This window comes from Hemibagrus wyckioides, linkage group LG05, assembly GCF_019097595.1.
Source record: "Hemibagrus wyckioides isolate EC202008001 linkage group LG05, SWU_Hwy_1.0, whole genome shotgun sequence".
NCBI classification, from domain to species: domain Eukaryota; kingdom Metazoa; phylum Chordata; class Actinopteri; order Siluriformes; family Bagridae; genus Hemibagrus; species Hemibagrus wyckioides.
Window position 1 is genome coordinate 18468912 of NC_080714.1, and position 20266 is coordinate 18489177.

At 38.8% G+C, this 20266-nt stretch overlaps 1 protein-coding gene across 2 annotated transcripts in view; it reads left to right on the forward strand.

The window, feature by feature from the left end:
• Nucleotides 1–1199: 1199 nt before the first annotated feature.
• ttc39a (tetratricopeptide repeat domain 39A) overlaps nucleotides 1200–20266 on the forward strand; it is a 29876-nt gene continuing 10809 nt past the window's right edge. The window contains exons 1-6 of one of the 2 annotated variants that reach the window (XM_058388870.1): nucleotides 1200–1433; nucleotides 3824–3874; nucleotides 3979–4029; nucleotides 4264–4317; nucleotides 15265–15369; nucleotides 19916–20047. In XM_058388870.1, coding sequence (XP_058244853.1) covers nucleotides 1396–1433; nucleotides 3824–3874; nucleotides 3979–4029; nucleotides 4264–4317; nucleotides 15265–15369; nucleotides 19916–20047 — 431 coding nt within the window. In that variant the 5' untranslated portion in view covers nucleotides 1200–1395. Of the gene's footprint in view, nucleotides 1434–3823; nucleotides 3875–3978; nucleotides 4030–4263; nucleotides 4318–9384; nucleotides 9752–15264; nucleotides 15370–19915; nucleotides 20048–20266 lie in introns of those variants that run through there. The other variant, XM_058388871.1, reaches the window with a different exon arrangement.

Consider the following 20266-nt stretch of genomic DNA (forward strand, 5'->3'; position numbering starts at 1 on the left):
CCCCATAGCATAACAGAGCCATTAGACCTCCTCTCTGCAGGGGTCAAGCATTCAGGCCTCTTTATATATTCAGATTATAGTGAGGGATGACTCATCTTACCATGTTAGCTTTTAAGTGAAGTTGTCTTTGTCACATACACATTACTGCACAGTGAAATTCCTTCATATCCCATCCTTGGGGGTTGGGGTCAGAGCGCAGGGTCAACCATCATGCAGCACACCTCAAGCAGGGTGGGTTGGGGGCCTTGGTGAAGGGCCCACCCGTGGTAGCTCGTCAGTGCCGGGGGTTGAACCCTGATCTCCCAGTCAACGACCCAGAGGCTTAACCAACAGGGCTACCACTGCCTCAATTATCTCTCTAAACAATTACTAGTTATCCCAAATAGCTCTGTAAACAACTACTAGTGGTTTTAGTCTGAACTACTGAACTCTCACATGTTTATTTGTTTTGATAATTAGGAATTTCTGCACTACTGTAATTTCCCTCTCTGTGTCATTTTTGATAGCTTGTTATTGCTGACAGTCTGACCAGGTCCTCCATTTACATTCACAAGTACTTAAACTATGTTTAAATTCATATAACACTGCTGCACAAGCAAAACAGTAACTGCATGTGTGAATTCGGCCACAATTATATCCAAGACTATTTACTGATTTACTCAACCGCTGTCATAAATGAAGCCCTTGCAATCTGTGCCACTATTAATGACCCTGGTTATATATGTGGCCCGGTAGGTGAAGTGGTTGCTCTAAATCCCCCCAAGGTGAGAATAAGTTCCATGGATCTGGTTTTCCCATCCAAGCTGCATTCCCATCTTGTGTCTAGTGATAATATCTAAAGTATTTTCGTTGTTATTTACAGTACAGGCTATTTTATTGGCAGATATTTGCAGTACTCCTTCAAGTCTACATACTCTATACAGTTTCAACATTACATATCCTTCTCCTCAGGGGTAGAAACCCAGGTTAGTATTGCTATACATTCAATTTCAAGCAAATTGACAAAACATACTGAATAACATGTTTACTGCAAAGATTGGAATTTCCAGTGCAAGCCTTGCAACTTCCTGTTAATGAGCTCGTGGCATTATCAGTCACTACCTATCTTCAGTGATGAGTATCTTTGAGCAGTGTGTGGTGAAAGCCAGAAGCTTATAGAACAGGTAAATGGGAGGTCTTTAAGACCGGGGAAGAGACGCAGCGCTACATTCCAGAGCATTTAGTGAAGGAGCGCGTGCATTTCTACAACACACACTCACTTTTACTTCAGGAGAGAGCGAGAGAGTGTGTGTGTGTGTGCTCACTGATTGCTTGTGTTTATGTTTTTTCTGAATGTTCAGCAGCTGATCGTCTCCTGTCTCGCTCATATCGGATTTTTACCCCTTTTCCTTTGGAATGAGTTTTTGGAAACGCAAAAAGAATGACAGCAAAAAGTAAGTTTGGCTCTGTGTTCACGTGCGCGTGCATTTCTTCAATAGATGTAAACGGTGTATAAAACGATACCAGATCTTTAAAGAGTCGACTCATGAAGATGACTCAGGCAGGAAAACGATATGCGTTGTGAATGAATTAGCAATCTGAAACTTTCCATCTGATTTAAGTCATTTTGAACTCCAGCACTTGTAATAATTAATAGAAACTATTATCACTCTGTTAGCTGAGTGTTTTTGAGGTTTTGTTGTGATTTAACTGAGTTTCGTGCGCGTGCTAATTAATGTCTGCGTGATATTACAGGATATTTAAGATGCTTTGTAAGGCTACCACCATCACTCCGAGGCCATTACACTTTTATTAAGTATTAACTGCTGGAAACGGATATAATATGTCATGTATATAACTAATTAATTCCCATGTGAGATATCACCGTAACAGCTGATGTCTTACTGTGCTCTTCAATAAGGAAGTGCACGAGCACATGAAGGTTATAAAAGTTCATAGACAGTTCGCTTTCTGACAGTCTTCCTTCAATATCGGAGGAAAAGCAATTACCTAAGATCAGATTTCTAATTAAAAAACCGGATCGATTTTTATCTGTACAATTAAACTGAATCAATCTTGTGTAGTTTTTCGTCTTACATCTAAAGACTTTAAAATGCTAATCCTACCAGATTTACAGCACTATAGAAATGCTCAGTTTACGAAAAGGCATCTGTTATGCTGTGTTTGGGAAGTCCAGACTTCAGTGCTGATTAAGTAGAATTTACTGACCTTATTCATGTTGTCATTTTGGGTGATTTGTGTTAACGTGGTTTTTAGCTCCACCCCTTTTCTCCCCTTGATGAGAAAGTAACTCGATTTGTTGCATCCGAAGTAAAATTGAGCAAATATCATTATCAAAATAGATAAATAAATAAAACTCGGATAAATAAAATAAGACTTATTGTCAAGTAGGCTTTTCAGTTTAATCAAATGTGCAATAAAAAAGGTTGGGTAGAGATGTCTCCAAGAGTCCTGATTAGCAGGTTTAAGGAGACCAGAGGCAATTAATATTGTTTGTTATTCTGTCTGGAGACCCAAAGTCTTATTACTTCTCCTGGGTTTTTATATGACAATAAAAATATATGTTGTTTAAGCCAGAAATTATTTAAACATCCTTGATCATTTTGATATACACCGATCAGGCATAACATTATGACCACCTGCCTAATACTGTGTTGGTCCGTCTTTTGCTGCCAAATCAGCCCTGACCCATCATGTACTGTGTATTACGACACATTTCTATCAGAACCAGCATTAACTTCTTCAGCAATTAGAGCAACAGTAACTCGTCTGTTGGATCGGATCACACGGGCCAGCCTTCTCTCCCCACGTGCATCAATGAGCCTTGGCCGCCCATGACCCTGTCACTGGTTCACCACTGTTCCTTTCTTGGACCACTTTTGATAGATACTGACCACTGCAGACCGGGAACACCCCACATGAGCTGCAGTTTTGGAGATGCTCTGATCCAGTGGTCTAGCAATCACAATTTGGCCCTTGCCAAACTCGCTCAAATCCTTACGCTTGCCCATTTTCCCTGCTTCTAACACATCACTTTGAGGACAAAATGTTTACTTGCTGCCTAATATATCCCACCCACTAACAGGTGCCATGATGAGGAGATACTCAGTGTTATTCACTTCACCTGTCAGTGCTCATAATGTTATGCCTTATTGGTGTATATTTCTGTATGCAAAGTTTAATGATTGCATATACTTTGTAATAATAACATTGTAATGTCCATAAGATGCCTGTGCAAAGAAGCTTTACTGGGCTTCTTTTTTTCAAGGTTTAATGCTTGAAAAACCAGAAGGTACAGATGTAAGCAGAGTTAACACTGTCAGAACAATGATCAGAATATGAATAAGGCAGCCACTATAGCAAAAAGGAAAACAAATCCCAGAAAATATGCAGCCAGAATTTGCTTTCCAGTTAGAATGCAGACCTGCAATTTGAACAACCATCTACAGACTGTGTATGATAATATATGTGTGTTGCAAGATCAAGCCAAGCACCTCATGGATAGGAGACGTGTCATAGGACGTCTGTATGTACTATTCACATATAGAATTATTATATTTCTCAGCATGTTATATTCTGTCAATAATTGTGTTATTAATGGCTATGGATGTGCACTTTATCTTGGTAGGTAGTGGGTATTGAAATTCAACTTTTTTTAACAGATGTGTGTGTATAATTAACATCAGCAGAGAAACTTAGCTCAAGAATATGATCACTAATAATGAAATAAGAAATTTCTTATACTTGAGAAATAACCTATGCCATAGGTTTATAGTTTTTCACTGTGATGTAAGTTTCAAACCTATTTTAATGTGTTTTTAAGGAATACAGTTGAAAAGGACGAAGGACCGTTCTACCTGACCCCCAACCCAGAGTCAGTCTGCACATTAAATATATTATCTGATTATTTATTTACTTAATTTTAAAAAATTAAGTATTTTTTGGTTCTTAATGCTGACTGTTAAATGCGATTTTCAGGTCACCGATCATAGACACTAATGGACTGGATCCTGTCATTACAGACTTCAGGTAAGAGACATTTTCTACGTTATTTAATGAGATTACTTTAAAAAAAAAAAACAACATTCAAGGAGCTATTGTCCTGCCTACTGAATGTGGGTTATGCTTTATTCTGAGATTTCTCAGAGGGAAATGGGGATATTGCATTACTTACAACAATACTGTCCATTCAAGTGTTCCTTTAGTTCGTTGCTCTAGTCTTGGCTTTGCTATGTCATCTAAACCCTCTCCTCCCTAAACTAGGTTGGAGCTGCCAGACAATAAAGATGAACTCAAAGACACTGGAACATCTACATCGTAAGTCTTGTTTAGCTTGCACAGTTAATTTATTACCATCTTGATTACATCTATGTACAGTTTCTTTGCTTAATTATTTAACCCACTCATAACCCAATCTGTAATTTTGCATTTATTACAAATTAGTGTTGATAAGGGAATTGTGTCACTGTGTTTAGTCACATATTTCCTCAATAATATTTTGCCTGATCGAGCTAACCGCATGAGAACTGCTGATTCGAGCTGATGGGAGTGTATAGTGACACTGTCTCTTGATGTAGGCAGCATATTGATCACTCACCAGAAAAGGCTGCATCCTGCTGTTTGTTTTTCAGTAATTGGGCTATTTTCAGGCTGGCTTTCACATTGGTCTGTGAACCCATTCTGGTTTTCAGACACCCCTCCACCCACCCATACACACATACCGAAACTCTCGGTTTCTCAGTCTCTTTCAATCTTGCAGAATGGGAAAGAAGATATTCTTCTGTCCCTGGCATAATATATCTGTTGAGACCTAGATTGACCTGATTTGTGCTTTGGCACTTTTGAGACTCCTGAAAGAATATCACTTAATTAAGTACCGCTTGATAAAGTCTTTTTAGGATTCAGTTTTTTATTCTTCTCTGAAAGTATTGGAACAGCAAAGGCAATTACTTTGTTTTTGCTGTTCACTGAAGATATTTGGTTTTGAGACCAAAGATGGCAGATAGATAAGAATTTCAGCTTTCATTTCCTTTAGTTACACAGAGACATGTTAAAGATCTTGCTTTAGGTGGTTTCCCCCGTTCAGTCTTTTCTTCCGGAGATGACTTTAGGCGTGCTCATTTGGGCTAAGGTCTGGTGATTGACTTGGCCAATTTATATGCTTCCACTTTGGCCCCTGATGAAGTACTTTGTTGTGTTGGCAGTGTGTTTTGGGTCATTGTCTTGCTGCATGATGAAGCTCCTCCCAAAAGATTGGACGCATGTCTCTGTAAATTTGGAAATAAAATGTTTCTGTAGACTTAAAGATTAATAAACATCATGTTCAAGAAGCAGCAATGCCCAAGCTATGACTCTACCACCATCATTTTTGACCATTGAGCTTGTATATTATGGATCATGAGCAGATCCTTTCTTTCTCATGTTGGCCTTTCCATCACATTGGTAGAGGTTAATCTTGGATGCAGAACTTTTCTTTTCTTTATCATCTCTGTATTTCTTTCTGAATAAGTAGATTACATCTTGCTGTATGGCCTCTATATTTCTGCTCTTGAAGTGTTCTTTGAATTGGGGATTTTTATACCTTTACCCATGCCCTATTTCTTTCTTTCTCAGGATATTCACTTTTTTAATAGCTCTGTCCAATGCTTGAGCAGTTGATCTGATTGATTGTCCTTCTTTTCTCATCTTTTCTCAAAAATGCCTTGCTTTTCTTCCATAGACAGCTGTCTGGTCTTCATGTTGGTTTATCTTTTTTTTTAACAACAAATCCAGTCATCACAGTCTGGTACCCAGATCTATTAATTGTTTAAACAATCAAACTCACAGGACACACCTGGGTAAGAAGAAAAACCTGTCAGTCACATGTTTAACATTTTCGATCAGTTGACAAAATGCTGCCATGTTCTGAGCTGTGTAAGACGTCTAATGTACATATCAGGAAACAAATACTGAAATTCTTATCTATTGTCTTTAAAACAAAACAAAAGAACTGGCCTTGTCATTCTGAAACTAGTAGTATTGGTATAGAGTATCAGTGTATATAGAATTTGTATACAGATATAGAGTGTAAACATACATTATATAGTACATCATTTGTATATATATAATGTCCAAAAAGTCAGGTATCAATAAGGTTAAAAACAGATATACTTAATTCTCTGTGTATTATAGACAACATATGCTCTTATGCATTTGCATCATGCTTTTGAAGATTGTTCTTCAACATATATGGATTGAAATATTTGCTTAACATTTTCTCATTGATTCCTGACTTTTTGGAATGTATATTAAGATAAGATACGAAGATACAAAACCAGCGTCTATTACAATGTCAGAACCAGTACTGATAGCAGCATTATGCACTGACAACAACACTGAGAGTAAATATTGCATGTGACATTGCTATTGAGAGGTGATATTGAACATGACATGATATTATAGTGATATTGCACATATTGTGATACTGTGTAGTATAGCATAGGTACATAGTATAGTATTGGTGTACATTGTGTAGAATATAGTAGAATCTGTATACATTATATAGTACACCGAATTGGCATATAGTATGGTAGAATCAACAGATAATGTGTTATAGTACCAGTGTTATCTTATTGTAATATAAACATCAGGTCTCAACATACTTAGCCATCAAGGCATGATTCTGATTTTCTATGACAGCAGTTGAAGCGTATAATTTGATATAGAGTATTTAGTATTTGATATAGAGTCTTATATCTTAGTCTTATATCTCTAAATATATATCTTATATTTAGTATTTGATATAGAGTCTTAGTATTTGATACAGAGTATCTGATATAGAGTATTTAGAGTATTCTACCACTACTGTGAATTAGACTTATATAGTAATTGTAGTTAAACTGAGAGGGAAAGTATGTAATTACAAGAATGCGGAATGTCTGGAGTCACTAATGAGCCCTGAGAGTTTAATAGGTTAATAACACACCTACTTATTGTTAATATATTTGTATTTATATGTACATAATTTGATAGATACACTTATATAGCGTGAAATCCAGAAGTGTTTTGTTGTCTCCATAAAAAACAAATGTTAATGCTAATACACAAACAGTGCAAGCTATTTTAGGTGTTTGTTGAAGAGGTTGGCCTTCAGCCTTGGGTCAACAGACTAACAGAATGTTTGGACAGCCTGGGGATGTTCAATCTACCACCTTGATGCCAGAAAAGAGAAGATTCTTGATGCGTGCCCTTGTATCTTGAGCGATTTGGGTCATGATAAACCATGCTAGAGGCTTGAAGGGAGTGTGGGGTTTGATAAATATCTCTAGGTAGGTATGCGTCAGTGTTTTATATTTGATGTAAAATGCTACAGGAAGCCTGTGGAGGGAATGTGAGGTGTGGGAAAATTTTAAAACAAGTGCAGCATGCAGGGGTGGGAATAAAATTTATTACTGATTGTATATGTAAAAGTGTTTACTAGATATAAACACAGATAATGTATATCAAGTCATGATCACAGTGGTTCTTTATAGAGAAGTTTTCACCACAAAATCACCAGCAGTTTCACTCGTATGTCTCTGTAAAGGTGGATCAACTATTCTAATTACATCTTCCTCTCTTATAGAATCCTGCAATACAGTTTGATAACTGACACATTTGATTTCCTTTTCAAAAGCAGAGTGCAATATTGAGTTCCTGCTGTGCTTTATCAGTCACAGTATGAGTGTTGGACACAGACAGTGCCTATGGGGGGAAAAAAAAACTCAGCCATTTAGTCCACGTCAATAGCCATGGTTCACTCTTTGTGTATGTGTGTGAATAAACCTGTGCATTTTCTCTGCCGTGTGTGACGTTACTGAAAGGTGGGTCAACATAGAAACATGCACACAAACACACCCCTTAAAGTTAAAGGTCTCTGCCACACCAAGCCTTCTGTCAGTTGTCAACTAGAGCTGAATCTCTTGTGGTGTGTCTCACTGTTCTTGTCAGCACCGAGGTCGAGTATATGTACATGACATGTTAGTGCTGTAATGTATTGACTTACTATTAAGAACAGTGTTCCTGGGTGGCACAAACAGAAAATCTTTTGTCCTATCATTGACAAATCCATAGTCATCCATCGCTGGGAGTCCAAGAGTACATAGAGAGTGCTCTGTGGTAGGAGGGATGACATTATTCTCTCCCCTGTCAATCACAGCAACTAACCAATAATGGGTATCTGTGAATGTGGAGTGAGGAAGTTCTCTGCCATGTGATGCAGCATGAACAGCATAAGATGTGTTGGGCGGCTTCCTTTGTCTTGGAAGAAGCTCATGCCGGCCTTCACCCTCTCCAGCTGTTAGCTGAGTGATAAGGGAGAGCTAGCTATTGGTTACGAATTGACCAATGACCAAAAAAAAACAGTAGTGTATGGTTTGTGTTTCTGATATAGTATAAGTAACAAATACAGACTACTGCTCCCTCCTGATTTGGAGGACGTTGTGCATGTCGATCATCAGCTGTAGTTTTTATTGTACATGTGTAATGATAGAAGCTGATCGGCCCTGGTTAGCTCTAGCTCTTTTATTTTGGCCCAGAGGCACGTCACTTAAAGTTGAATTGATGTTATATTGAGAGCAGCCTTTAGTAATGTGTATTAGTAATGAATTAGATGAACATCTAATATTGTCTAGTAAACCTTTCACATACACTTGCTTTGCATTCTAAACTGTCTCTTCAATCGTGACTTTTCCTGTGCAGTATTATTTTTATTTTATTATTCTGAGATTTTGAAGCTTTACAAGATCAGCATCCTTTTTTTCAAAATACATGGAGGACAACTGAGACTGGCTGTGTGCCACGTCAGGCTGTTCTTCTGCAGTTACTGCTGTATCTACATCACTGCAGTAAAACAGCACAGTCTCCCTCTCTCTATCTCTATCTCTCTCTCTCTCTCTCTCTCTCTTTCTCTTAGTCTCTCTCACTCACTTTCTCTCTCTCTCTCTCGCTCGCTCGCTCGCTCTCACTCTTGCTGTCTCATCCATTCACTCTCGCTCTGTATACTTCATTGCTTTAGGCTACGTCATTGCTTTACACACTTACATTGTGCAGACTGCAGTTGAGACATTCTAGCCCTGAGTCCCATGATGAATGGCCCAAAATAAGCGTGGACCTTGTGAGCCGAACACAGTGGTCATATTGTCACCTGACTGGGTAATATCTATTAAATTAGCTAGGCTTATTATTTGGCCTGTGTCTTGAGGAAATAAGACTCCTCCTTCCCTGTTACATTGACCAATCAGAGAACAGACTGCAGTGTATGGCATGAGTGCTGTGCTGAGAGAAGGAACAGCCTAACCGATCTGATCTGTGTGTATATATGTGTGTGTATGTGTGTGTGTGTTAGGAAGAGGAGGAGATGTTGGGCAGAGAGAAAAGGGGCTGAGTGAATGTTTTGTTGCTCTATATGTGATAGTCATCCTGATCTTATTAAGGTCTGCATTCTCCCTGTACTTGTTCCGATTAGACAGAGAGAGAGTGTGTGTATGTGTATGTGTGTGTGTGAGAGAGAGAGCGATTGTGTGTGTTAGTTGAATCAAGTATGTGTGTGTGTGTCGAGGTGAGGGAAGCTGCTGTTGGGAGCTCCTGAAAGGGCCTGATTTCAAACACACTGTGAATTGTTCTTCTGCATTTGCCTTCTCGTACTTCCGTCTCCTATTTTTTGTCTTACTTCTTTACATCCTTTATTGTGCCAGATGAAAATGTCAAAGGGAGGAGAAACTCTGTCAAATGGGTAAGAAATGCGACACTGTGGATGGGACGTTGTGTATGTGTGTGTCCTGCATGAGTGTGAGATTGTCTGGGAGAGTTCACTCAGTGTTATGAATTGAGAACGCACTCTTTAGGAGCTGCCGTTTAAAATTTTGTTCATTAGATGTCCTATATGTACATAGGCTAATGTATGACCTAGAATCCATTCTTAAACCCTGACATGCAGATCCTAGCTTTTTTCTAACTACCTAGAGAATATATTGGACTATGTTTATGTGCGAATCCGTATATCATTGTATGTTTCTCCGTCAGCTTGTTTGTGTTAGTTGTTCCGGTAATCAGTGCTCAGATGGCCCCTCTGAGAGATCAGCATGTAAGAGGTGCTGACTTTAATCATTTGAGCTGTATACACAGCATCTAGCAGGCAGGGCAAATTTAGAAGTGTGTGTATCCTGTTGACTTTCTGTTCTTCCATTAAAATGATCAGTATAGTATGAAGCTAGCTCTCCGGAAAGGAAAACCCTATGTTTTGATTATTTTTTTTTCTGGGCCTAAGTAATTCATAATGAGAAACATTTTAATTTCCAATCTACACGTTCTATGTTGTTGGGCAGGGAAAGTAGTTTTTACCTACAAGAATTTAAAGGAAATCATCAGCCTGTGAGTCACTCGTTGCTAATTATGCACAGGAAGACTTAACAGCAATACAGAACTTCTTCTGTGGGTCTGAGGGCCACCTGAGACATTAAGTATGTTGCAATTGTGAGAGCAGAAGAGAGCACAAAGACAGGGTCTGTCTATCTGGAGTGGATAGACATAGCTGCTCTTCAGTTTCAGTCTCTTGCTTCTGCTTATCCACTTTTATTGTCCTGATACATTCTGAATTCCTGTGTACAGAGAGAAAAAAACCATAGACAATTATGCAGGGATATTCCATAGTGAATGTGCTAGCATGTCCAGGTCAGCTTATAGAAGACCTGGTGTGTTGCTGATCATTCAAACACTTTGAATGTATTTTTGTAATTTATTCCTCCATTATTATCCATTTTTTTTATTAGCAGGATTTATTTATTTTATTGAAAGCTAGTAGTTAACTCAGTTTGGGTCTTGTATATACATGGGATTTGCTTAGCTAAGTGTTTGCCTACATAATTAGCTACATTATGCTAGCACAAATAAGTCAAGATTTAAGAATGCCTTCAAGCCATTGAGTTAAAATGATTTGGTCCTGTAGCAATACAAGTTGGAAGTTTATTTTTTCTTTAGCTCCCCATATGCCCATATCTTACTAGAGAAGATTGAACAGTTTAGATACATAGGGCTTTTGATGTTGCTAGTTAGCTAGTTATTATAGCAAGCATCTGTTTACTAAAGTTAACTTGTGGTTACAGCATAAACACAGACAAAAATGAATCATTAAGTAACAAATAATTCTTTAGATTGTGCTGCCTTAAAGGTCAGCATTAACTTCCAGTCAGTTCAGAGTTGTTTTATTATTGCTGAGAGTCACTGAGTTCATCTGCAGCTTTGTAGCATGCAGATTAATGCTAGGTTAATGTGTTTTTGGGGAAGGTACCAGACCTGGTTTAAGACGTCATAATCAGTTTATTGAATGGATCATTTTGCTCCAAAACGGTCCAGCATTTCCATTTAACTTTTCCAAATTTGTATTAAATATAATTACACAAAGAATGCCTTTTCTAGTGATGTACTATAGAACCACTCTTAGAAAAATGTTACTGAAGTATATATTTGATTGTCCCCGTGGTGGTATCCTTAAAGGTGTGGCTTTTGTACCTTTAACATGCATCTTTCACCAAGTCAATACAATCAACCAAAATAAGCAAAATAAAAATAATTTAATGTACACAACAAATATCACAACATTTACTCTGTGTGACTAGATTGGCTAAAATGTTAACAAGGTTCAAAGGTTCATCCCTCGTTAGATTTTAGACGTCCTCTGGACGTCTTCGCTCTGTTCTCATAACTTCATACTCTACACAAAAGAAAACATTGGCTGTTTGCATTGTGAGTCATTTTGGCTCTTTATGTTAAAGTAGGAGGTTCTTGGTGACATGCACTCTAACAATAGAAATAGGTTTGGCAGTTTTTGACATCCATGTCCTCTAAGCATCACAAATTACAGTGCTCATATGCCACCACCCAGACACACTGCCTTTAAAAAAAAGCAATGACTTGCAACATTAATTAGTAGGTTTTTGGTCAATAATGGAGCAACCTGGAGCAGCCACTGATATATACAGCAGCCTACGTGGGGTGGAGGGTTTTTTTTTTTTAAATATATCATTGCATGTTGGACCTCGTCTTAACACAGTCAACACAGTCTTAACACCTGTCCTCATTTTGCACAAACTGTTGTACACTTACATCACAAAGTCACCTCTGCATGGGAGCACATCTCCACTCTAGTGTATATGAAGGCTATTTTGTTCTCTCTGCCCTAATACTAACAGAAGAAGCAGTGGAGTTTCTTAGTAGTGCATGTTAGACCACACACACAGACTTGACTAGAATCATACATGAGATAAATAATTTAGTCCATCTTCCTAAAATGCCGGTAAACAAAAGATGTTGTATTGACTCTGAGTGTCAGATCATTTGAAGTATTCAAGTTTTCCCCCTTGAACTTTTTTATATTCATCCAAAATTGAATGGTGCTGGTTACATCATGTTGAGTGTAACCCTTGGCCCTTGGATACAATTTAGACTAATGCCCTTCACATAGCCTCCTCTAGGCAAAGGCAATGTTTTATTATATGCTTTTCATTTTAATAAGGAATTGAATGGTGTGCTGTGTTTTGATGCTGCTTGCTGATATATATAATAAAATTGTGTTGGTACCCCTTTTGCTGGACTCCACTAGATCCCTGAAAGTGTGCTGTGGTAGCAGATTTTTTAAGTCCTATAAGTTTTGATAGATACTGACCACTGCAGACCGGGAACACCCCACAAGAGCAGTTTTGGAGATGCTCTGATCCAGTCGTCTAGTGATCACAATTTGGCCCTTGTCAAACTCGCTCAAACCCTTACACTTGCCCATTTTTCCTGCTTCTAACACATCAACTTTGAGGACAAAATGCACTCTGAGCACTCTGGGCATGCAACAGTCTGGGTGGTACGCTTCTTTGGGGCTTCTCCACACCGTAACTCTCCCGGATGTGGGAAAGACAGTGAAGGTGGACTCATCAGAGAACAATACATGTTTCACATTGTCCACAGCCCAAGATTTTCGCTGCTGGCACCATTGAAACCAACGTTTGGCATTGGCACGAGTGACCAAAGGTTTGGCTATAGCAGCCCGGCCATGTACATTGACCCTGCGGAGCTCCCGACGGACAGTTTTGGTGGAAACAGGAGAGTTGAGGTGCACATTTAATTCTGCAGTGAGTTGGGCAGCTGTGGTTTTTTGTTTTTTGGATACAATCCGGGTTAGCACCCAGACATCCCTTTCAGACAGCTTCCTCTTGCGTCCACCGTTACTCCTGTTGGATGTGGTTCGTCCTTCTTGGTGGTATGCTGACATTACCCTGGATACCGTGGCTCTTGATACATCACAAAGACTTGCTGTCTTAGTCACAGATGCGCCAGCGAGACGTGCACCAACAATTTGTCCTCTTTTGAACTCTGATATGTCACCCATAATGTTGTGTGCATTGCAATATTTTAAGCAAAACTGTGCTATTACTCTGCTAATTAAACCTTCACACTCTGCTCTTACTGGTGGAATGTGCAATCAATGAAGATTGGCCACCAGGCTGGTCAAATTTAGCCATGAAACCTCCAACACTAAATTGGCCTATATATATAGATATACACTATATTGCCAAAAGTATTCGCTCACCTGCCTTGACTCACATATGAACTTGAGTGACATCCCATTCCTAATCCATAGGGTTCAATATGACGTCGGTCCACCCTTTGCAGCTATAACAGCTTCAACTCTTCTGGGAAGGCTGTCCACAAGGTTTAGGAGTGTGTTTATGGGAATTTTTGACCATTCTTCCAGAAGCGCATTTGTGAGGTCACACACTGATGTTGGACGAGAAGGCCTGGATCTCAGTCTCCGCTCTAATTCATCCCAAAGGTGTTCTATCGGGTTGAGGTCAGGACTCAAGTCAAGTTCATCCACACCAGACTCTGTCATCCATGTCTTTATGGACCTTGCTTTGTGCACTGGTGCACAGTCATGTTGGAAGAGGAAGGGGCCAGCTCCAAACTGTTCCCACAAAGTTGGGAGCATGGAATTGTCCAAAATGTCTTGGTATGCTGAAGCATTCAGAGTTCCTTTCACTGGAACTAAGGGGCCAAGCCCAGCTCCTGAAAAACAACCCCACACCATAATCCCCCCTCCACCAAACTTTACACTTGGCACAATGCAGTCAGACAAGTACCGTTCTCCTGGCAACCGCCAAACCCAGACTCGTCCATCAGATTGCCAGATGGAGAAGCGCGATTCGTCACTCCAGAGAACGCGTCTCCACTGCTCTAGAGTCCAGTGGCGGCGTGCTTTACACCACTGCATCCGACGCTTTGCATTGCACTTGGTGATGTATGGCTTGGATGCAGCTGCTCGGCCATGGAAACCCATTCCATGAAGCTCTCTGCACACTGTTCTTGAGCTAATCTGAAGGCCACATGAAGTTTGGAGGTCTGTAGCGATTGACTCTGAAGAAAGTTGGCGACCTCTTTGCACTATGCGCCTCAGCATCCGCTGACCCCGCTCCGTCAGTTTACGTGGCCTACCACTTCGTGGCTGAGTTGCTGTCGTTCCCAAACACTTCCACATTCTTATAATACAGCTGACAGTTGACTGTGGAATATTTAGGAGCGAGGAAATTTCACGACTGGATTTGTTGCACAGGTGGCATCCTATCACAGTTCCACGCTGGAATTCACTGAGCTCCTGAGAGCGACCCATTCTTTCACAAATGTTTGTAAAAACAGTCTGCATGCCTAGGTGCTTGATTTTATACACCTGTGGCCATGGAAGTGATTGGAACACCTGATTCTGATTATTTGGATGGGTGAGCGAATACTTTTGGCAATATAGTGTATATTGAATGTGATATCTGCACACTGTTTGACTCCATTTAACTAATTATGGTACTTCTTATGCCATCTGGTTACACCAGAATGAATTTAGTTATTTAACAGCAAGGGGAGTGAATATTTATTATAATTATTTATTGTAATTCCAGTTTCTAACAAATGTTAAGGTAGTGAACACTTATGCAGGCCCCATTTATTGCTATCATGTAAACAAGGAGCATTGCACTGCATTGCAAAAGATTAAACTGTATTAGCTTCAAGCTGTTTATGTTTTCCTCAGCTCAAATCTAATAAAATCTAGTTTATAGTTTAATAATTCCCTACAGTGCAAGTGTGTGCTCTGGATATTATGGGACATTTTCTCTCATCTATGATACTCATGCTAATTGTGTATTATTATTTCACTCAGCATTCTGCATAGTTTCTATCCTCTGTAATCTGCCTTTTTTCTTTGTATCTCAGCTCAGAAAGGTCTGACCTGTCGGTGACTCTGGGGGACTGCATGGCGGCGCTGGATTTATTCCTGCACAATGAATTTGACGAGGCACTGTCTCGACTCAAGTGCAGGTGAGTGTGTGATCATTTTTTAGTAGACTAGGTAAATGTAAAGTGCTAATCCACCATGTGATAACTGCCATCATTATGGAATAACCTATGCATGTGAAATACAGATGCTTCTTATTCAGTAATATACCTTTAACCTGCAAGCCAGCTAAAGTGATGCGGTCCTGTCAACAGCTTCACACTGAAAGATTGTAGAGAATGCTGGGTATGACACCAGTATTGGCCTACATACACACACAGAAATTGGCTTACAAATGGAATTTATATAAGATGAAAGTTTTTTTTTATTGAAGGAGACTCCAGTGTCAGATGTTATTCTATTTCTTGGGTCTGTAAGAGATAGGAAAGCAGATGGGAGCTGAGGGATGGCTTGGTTACACTTTTTGGAGAGGATATCCCATATTTTAAATGTAACTTTTAAAAGATTATGTGTTATTTTGTTGACAAAGGGAATTGTGTAATCATTGGCAAGTTGCTGTGGTATCAATAATGTACTAACACCTCTTCCATGCAGTTATAGGAATATAATCCTAAATCAAGCTGTCATTGCTGTGATTATTTTCCTGTCTTTTTTTTCTATAACTGCACAGCCTGGAGTTCTACTTTCCTCACCGTGTGAAGACCTCAGGAAAACCACTTCCACGCCACTCTCACTCTGTCAATAAACCATTCCCAGCTATTTACAGATACTGTACAAGAGAAAAACATTTCATTAAAAACTGATACCGTGTCAGATAACTCTTATGATTAAGATTAAGGTACACCACTCTCTTAATTCATTGTCAGTTTCCATTCACTAAGTGGTTGCTTTCTATCACACAACAGAAAAATATCAGATACTAACACACGTCTGACTAAGACACATGAGGCTCTAACTGTCCGAGGTGCTCATAAGCGGCTGGTGTTGACCAACTGACCAAAAGCATATGGCCATTTATGGTGTATTTGGATGGCATCATCAGAATTAAAAAAGTTTGATCCCCTCAGATTCTCCTGAGAGCTACAATGACAGCAGTTATAATAATATTTGTGTAGAGATGCAAGTGTGTGTGTTGATTTATACCACGGCACCCGCACAGTCTCAATTTTGATTAATCAGAAGATGTTGATTCATTTTCTATAACAGCGCTGGCATTAAGCAAAATCACTGATGAGAACTTCCTTGGGGGACTAGAAACTAATAAAAAAAAGTATGACGTCAATGTTTCAATAATAAAAAAAATGTAATCACTTGTGTAAGAGGCATAAAACACTTCAGGATGTGCAGTTATTGGAAAATAATCAACTTCAGAACGATAACTGTAACTCTGATTCATATTGAGCAGCATCATACCACATGATTTTCATACCACACAACCATTCATTATTTTCCTATAAAAGCATGTGCTACAGGGTTTCATTATGTATGTTATGGAATGGTGGTGATTATTATTCTCCTCAGAAGAACAGCCTTGAATCTGTTTTATCAAGTGACACTTAATGGGGAAAGGAAAAGTGTACATCCCCTGTAAATAAAAAAAAAAATCCCACAGAGAAGTTATCAAGTGGCGTTTTAAATAAACAAATAAAGTGGGGTTTACCACTGTCTTGCAGTGTGGAATTTCTCTTTGGTTTTTGGTTTTCCCCAACACTAAAACCAGATCCAGATGTTATTGCTAAACTTGCACTTGGAACTTGTTGAGACGATCTGAGTGCTAATCGCTGTGTTGCAGCATTCAGTCTGGGCAGGAGCGAGGATTTTAAAAACATTTTAACTGCACTTGTACACGTGAGCCTGCATGCATAACAACAGTGAAGAGATCATCATGTCTCGACAGTAGGCAGATGAAAATAGATCACAAGTTGGAACAAGTCATGAAACGGGATGATGACCGCTAAACTCCGTAATGGGGATAAACCATGTAGCTAGTCGACCTTCTCAAAGCTTAATCGGTATTGATGCATTCTGGATAAAGATACATTAATGCTAATGCCCTTAGTGCTAATAGTTGTTAGTGTTGAGAGTGCATTATGTCTGCTTTTGGGTGTGAAAGAAGAGGGATTTTTTTCTGAGTACAGCATAAGACTGTGAAGTGACGTGTGTTGTTTTGGCTAGCTGTCCTAACTTGCTGAACCAGGAAAGGTGCAGTTCATGCAGGCACGAAATAGATTTTTTCCAGTCAGTCCTAAATAGGCTCCTCCCCATTCCAGTCAACAGTTTATGAGTGGTAAAGGTGTGCATTTGATAATTTTGGTGAATTTGTGCAGGTACAATTCCATTTAATGACTTAATGATAATATATTTATGAATAAATTATACATTTATACATGGGGACCTAAAAGTGAGGCAGAATACTATATTATATTTATATACAATACTATATTAAGTATATTATCCTCCTACAACCTGGCATCCACATACATGGACATTTTTGGTTGTGTGCACCATAATACTTAATTCTTTGTAACTGGAACCTATTGTACACAAAAGAAGTGGCTTCATGTTCAAAGATAATAGCTGGTTATTATATTTATTGGTTCCTCCTAACCCCAAATAGGTAGAAGAAATCTAAAATGCAAGCTCAGGACCTTAGGAGGTTAAAAATATATATTCTTTAAGATTTGTTCTAGAATTTTTGTCTATTGCTACTCACCTGTCTTAATATTAATGTAATAATTGTTTCTGATTTTGGCCTGAGGTCTGTCTAATAAAAATGTGTGAACATCTAGGGTTTGTTCATACAAAGATTTTTAATGAAAGTAAATGAATTGTTTGATAGTGCCATCATAGGTTTCTGTTCCTACAAAGAACAAGAATCTGAGGCTAGAAATAAGCACAGGATCTCTGAAACTGTACAGGTCAAAATTAGGGGGAAAAAAAAAACAAAAAACAGTTGATGTTTTTTCCGGTCTTCAATTGCACAGTTTCGGTGAACCTCTGGACACTGTAGCCTTAGACTCCTGTTTGTTTGTTTTTTTCCACTTCAGATTTTGAAACCAGGTCAGAGTAAATGATTATCAACATGACTGAACATGTTCAAAAGATTGAAATATGACAAAGTTAAACATTTAAACACAAGCAAAAGGACAGAGGACAGTGTATGGCAGATCTGCTGTGTGATCTGCTGTCACATTATAGTGTGTGTGTGTTGGGGGCTGGGGGGTTTTTGGTTATAGTCATGCCACCACTCAGCTCTCTTGTAGTCTGGGTGCTGTTTTGTAGGTCATATGATTTGAATTGAGCAAGATTAAGTGTCATGACACATTGGTCAGGAGTTCAGGCCCGCGCTTTTTCATATTTATGATGGGTAACAGTGCAACAGCAGTGAAACAAGAACAGTACTAATGTGGAATTTTGACTTAATTATGCAATTATAGAACTGGTAACTCCTGTAGTTTAGATAATAATTGACATGGATAAAACATCCACTATACAGTAAATGATAATTTTGTGCTAGTACTGTTAAAACTAACTGCATTTTCTTATTACTTTTTGTTTTCTGACAAAAGTTGATGATACAATAATAATACAACAGCACATCATCAAGCAAACCTATGGTCTTTTTTACAGACAGACAGACCGACAGACAGACAGACAGACAGACAGACAGACAGACAGACAGACAGACAGACAGATAGATAGATAGATAGATAGATAGATAGATAGATAGATAGAAATAGATCAGTTGTGCAAATGTACAAGTGCAGATAAATATGTAAATATGTACATCAGTAAATAAGGCTATGTCAGCATGTTCAAGTTGTATTTACAGCATATAATGTGTTAAGAAAGAGTAATTATATATTTGTGTTGTTATACTTTCTATGTTTATTTTAGATGTCACACTATTTTTCTATTTTTGCTTACACTTTTGCTTACGGTAATCTTTTGTACAGCCAGTTAAAGCAGCCATGCTGGTTTGTTTCCTGGTTGTTGCTTAAGTCCTACTGAGAGCATATTCTAAAGGCATCCTCTACAAGCTACATTAAGCTGTAACAGTGTGTGTATAAGGGTTTTAGTGAATAGGAGTGAAACGTGAACCATGCAGACATTCATCATTCCTTTGTGTGTTCACCCCACCAGCATTATTCCATGGTTGTTTCATTAAGAGAAACCGGGTTAAACTGGCTTAGCCAGTAATCCTGCTGCTGAGCATTCTGGACCTGCAGTGTCACATTCTCTCCAATTCACAGCGGCCTGTTTCCTAAAAATCTGAACCCAACACCTCGCTCAGTAATGATGGCGCAGTAGCTCTACCTTATGAATAGCCACATTTTTGTAATGCAAATGAGCAGATTCTAGCATGTCACATCATAATAATGTCCATGCTCCTTAAAGCATCATGTTATACTGCATGCTTTGTATTATTTGATACAGAATATATATTTTGAACAAATGTTCTATATTAGATTAAGACTTATTCTTCCTAAGTCTCTCTGTGTTCAGCAAGTGTGTTTATCTGTTCATTTGTTTCGTTTCAGGTGTATTTTCAGGCACTGAGTCATCTGTGATTGTTGTGCTATGAATAGATCACATATGTTTGTGTGTGTGTGTGTGTGTCTCTGACAGGACTAAAGACAGTATGTATCATGCGCTTACGTATGCCACCATTCTGGAAATGCAGGCAATGATGACCTTTGACCCTGAGGACATCTTGTCGGCAGGAAATACCATGAAAGATGCTCAGGCTATATGTCAGAGGTAAATACACTCTGTTTCTAGACGTTTTACAGTGAAATGAATAAATAAAGAGATTCTACATTTATGTGTGTGTGCATAAATCCTAAACAACATCAGAGCAGGAATTAGGAACAGCAGTTAGTGATATAATCCCAAAATGCTGCTTGCCATTGGATATAGACAGCTTTTCGTCAAATCAAGGGGGTTGATGGAATTTCTGAACCATCTGACACAGTAGCT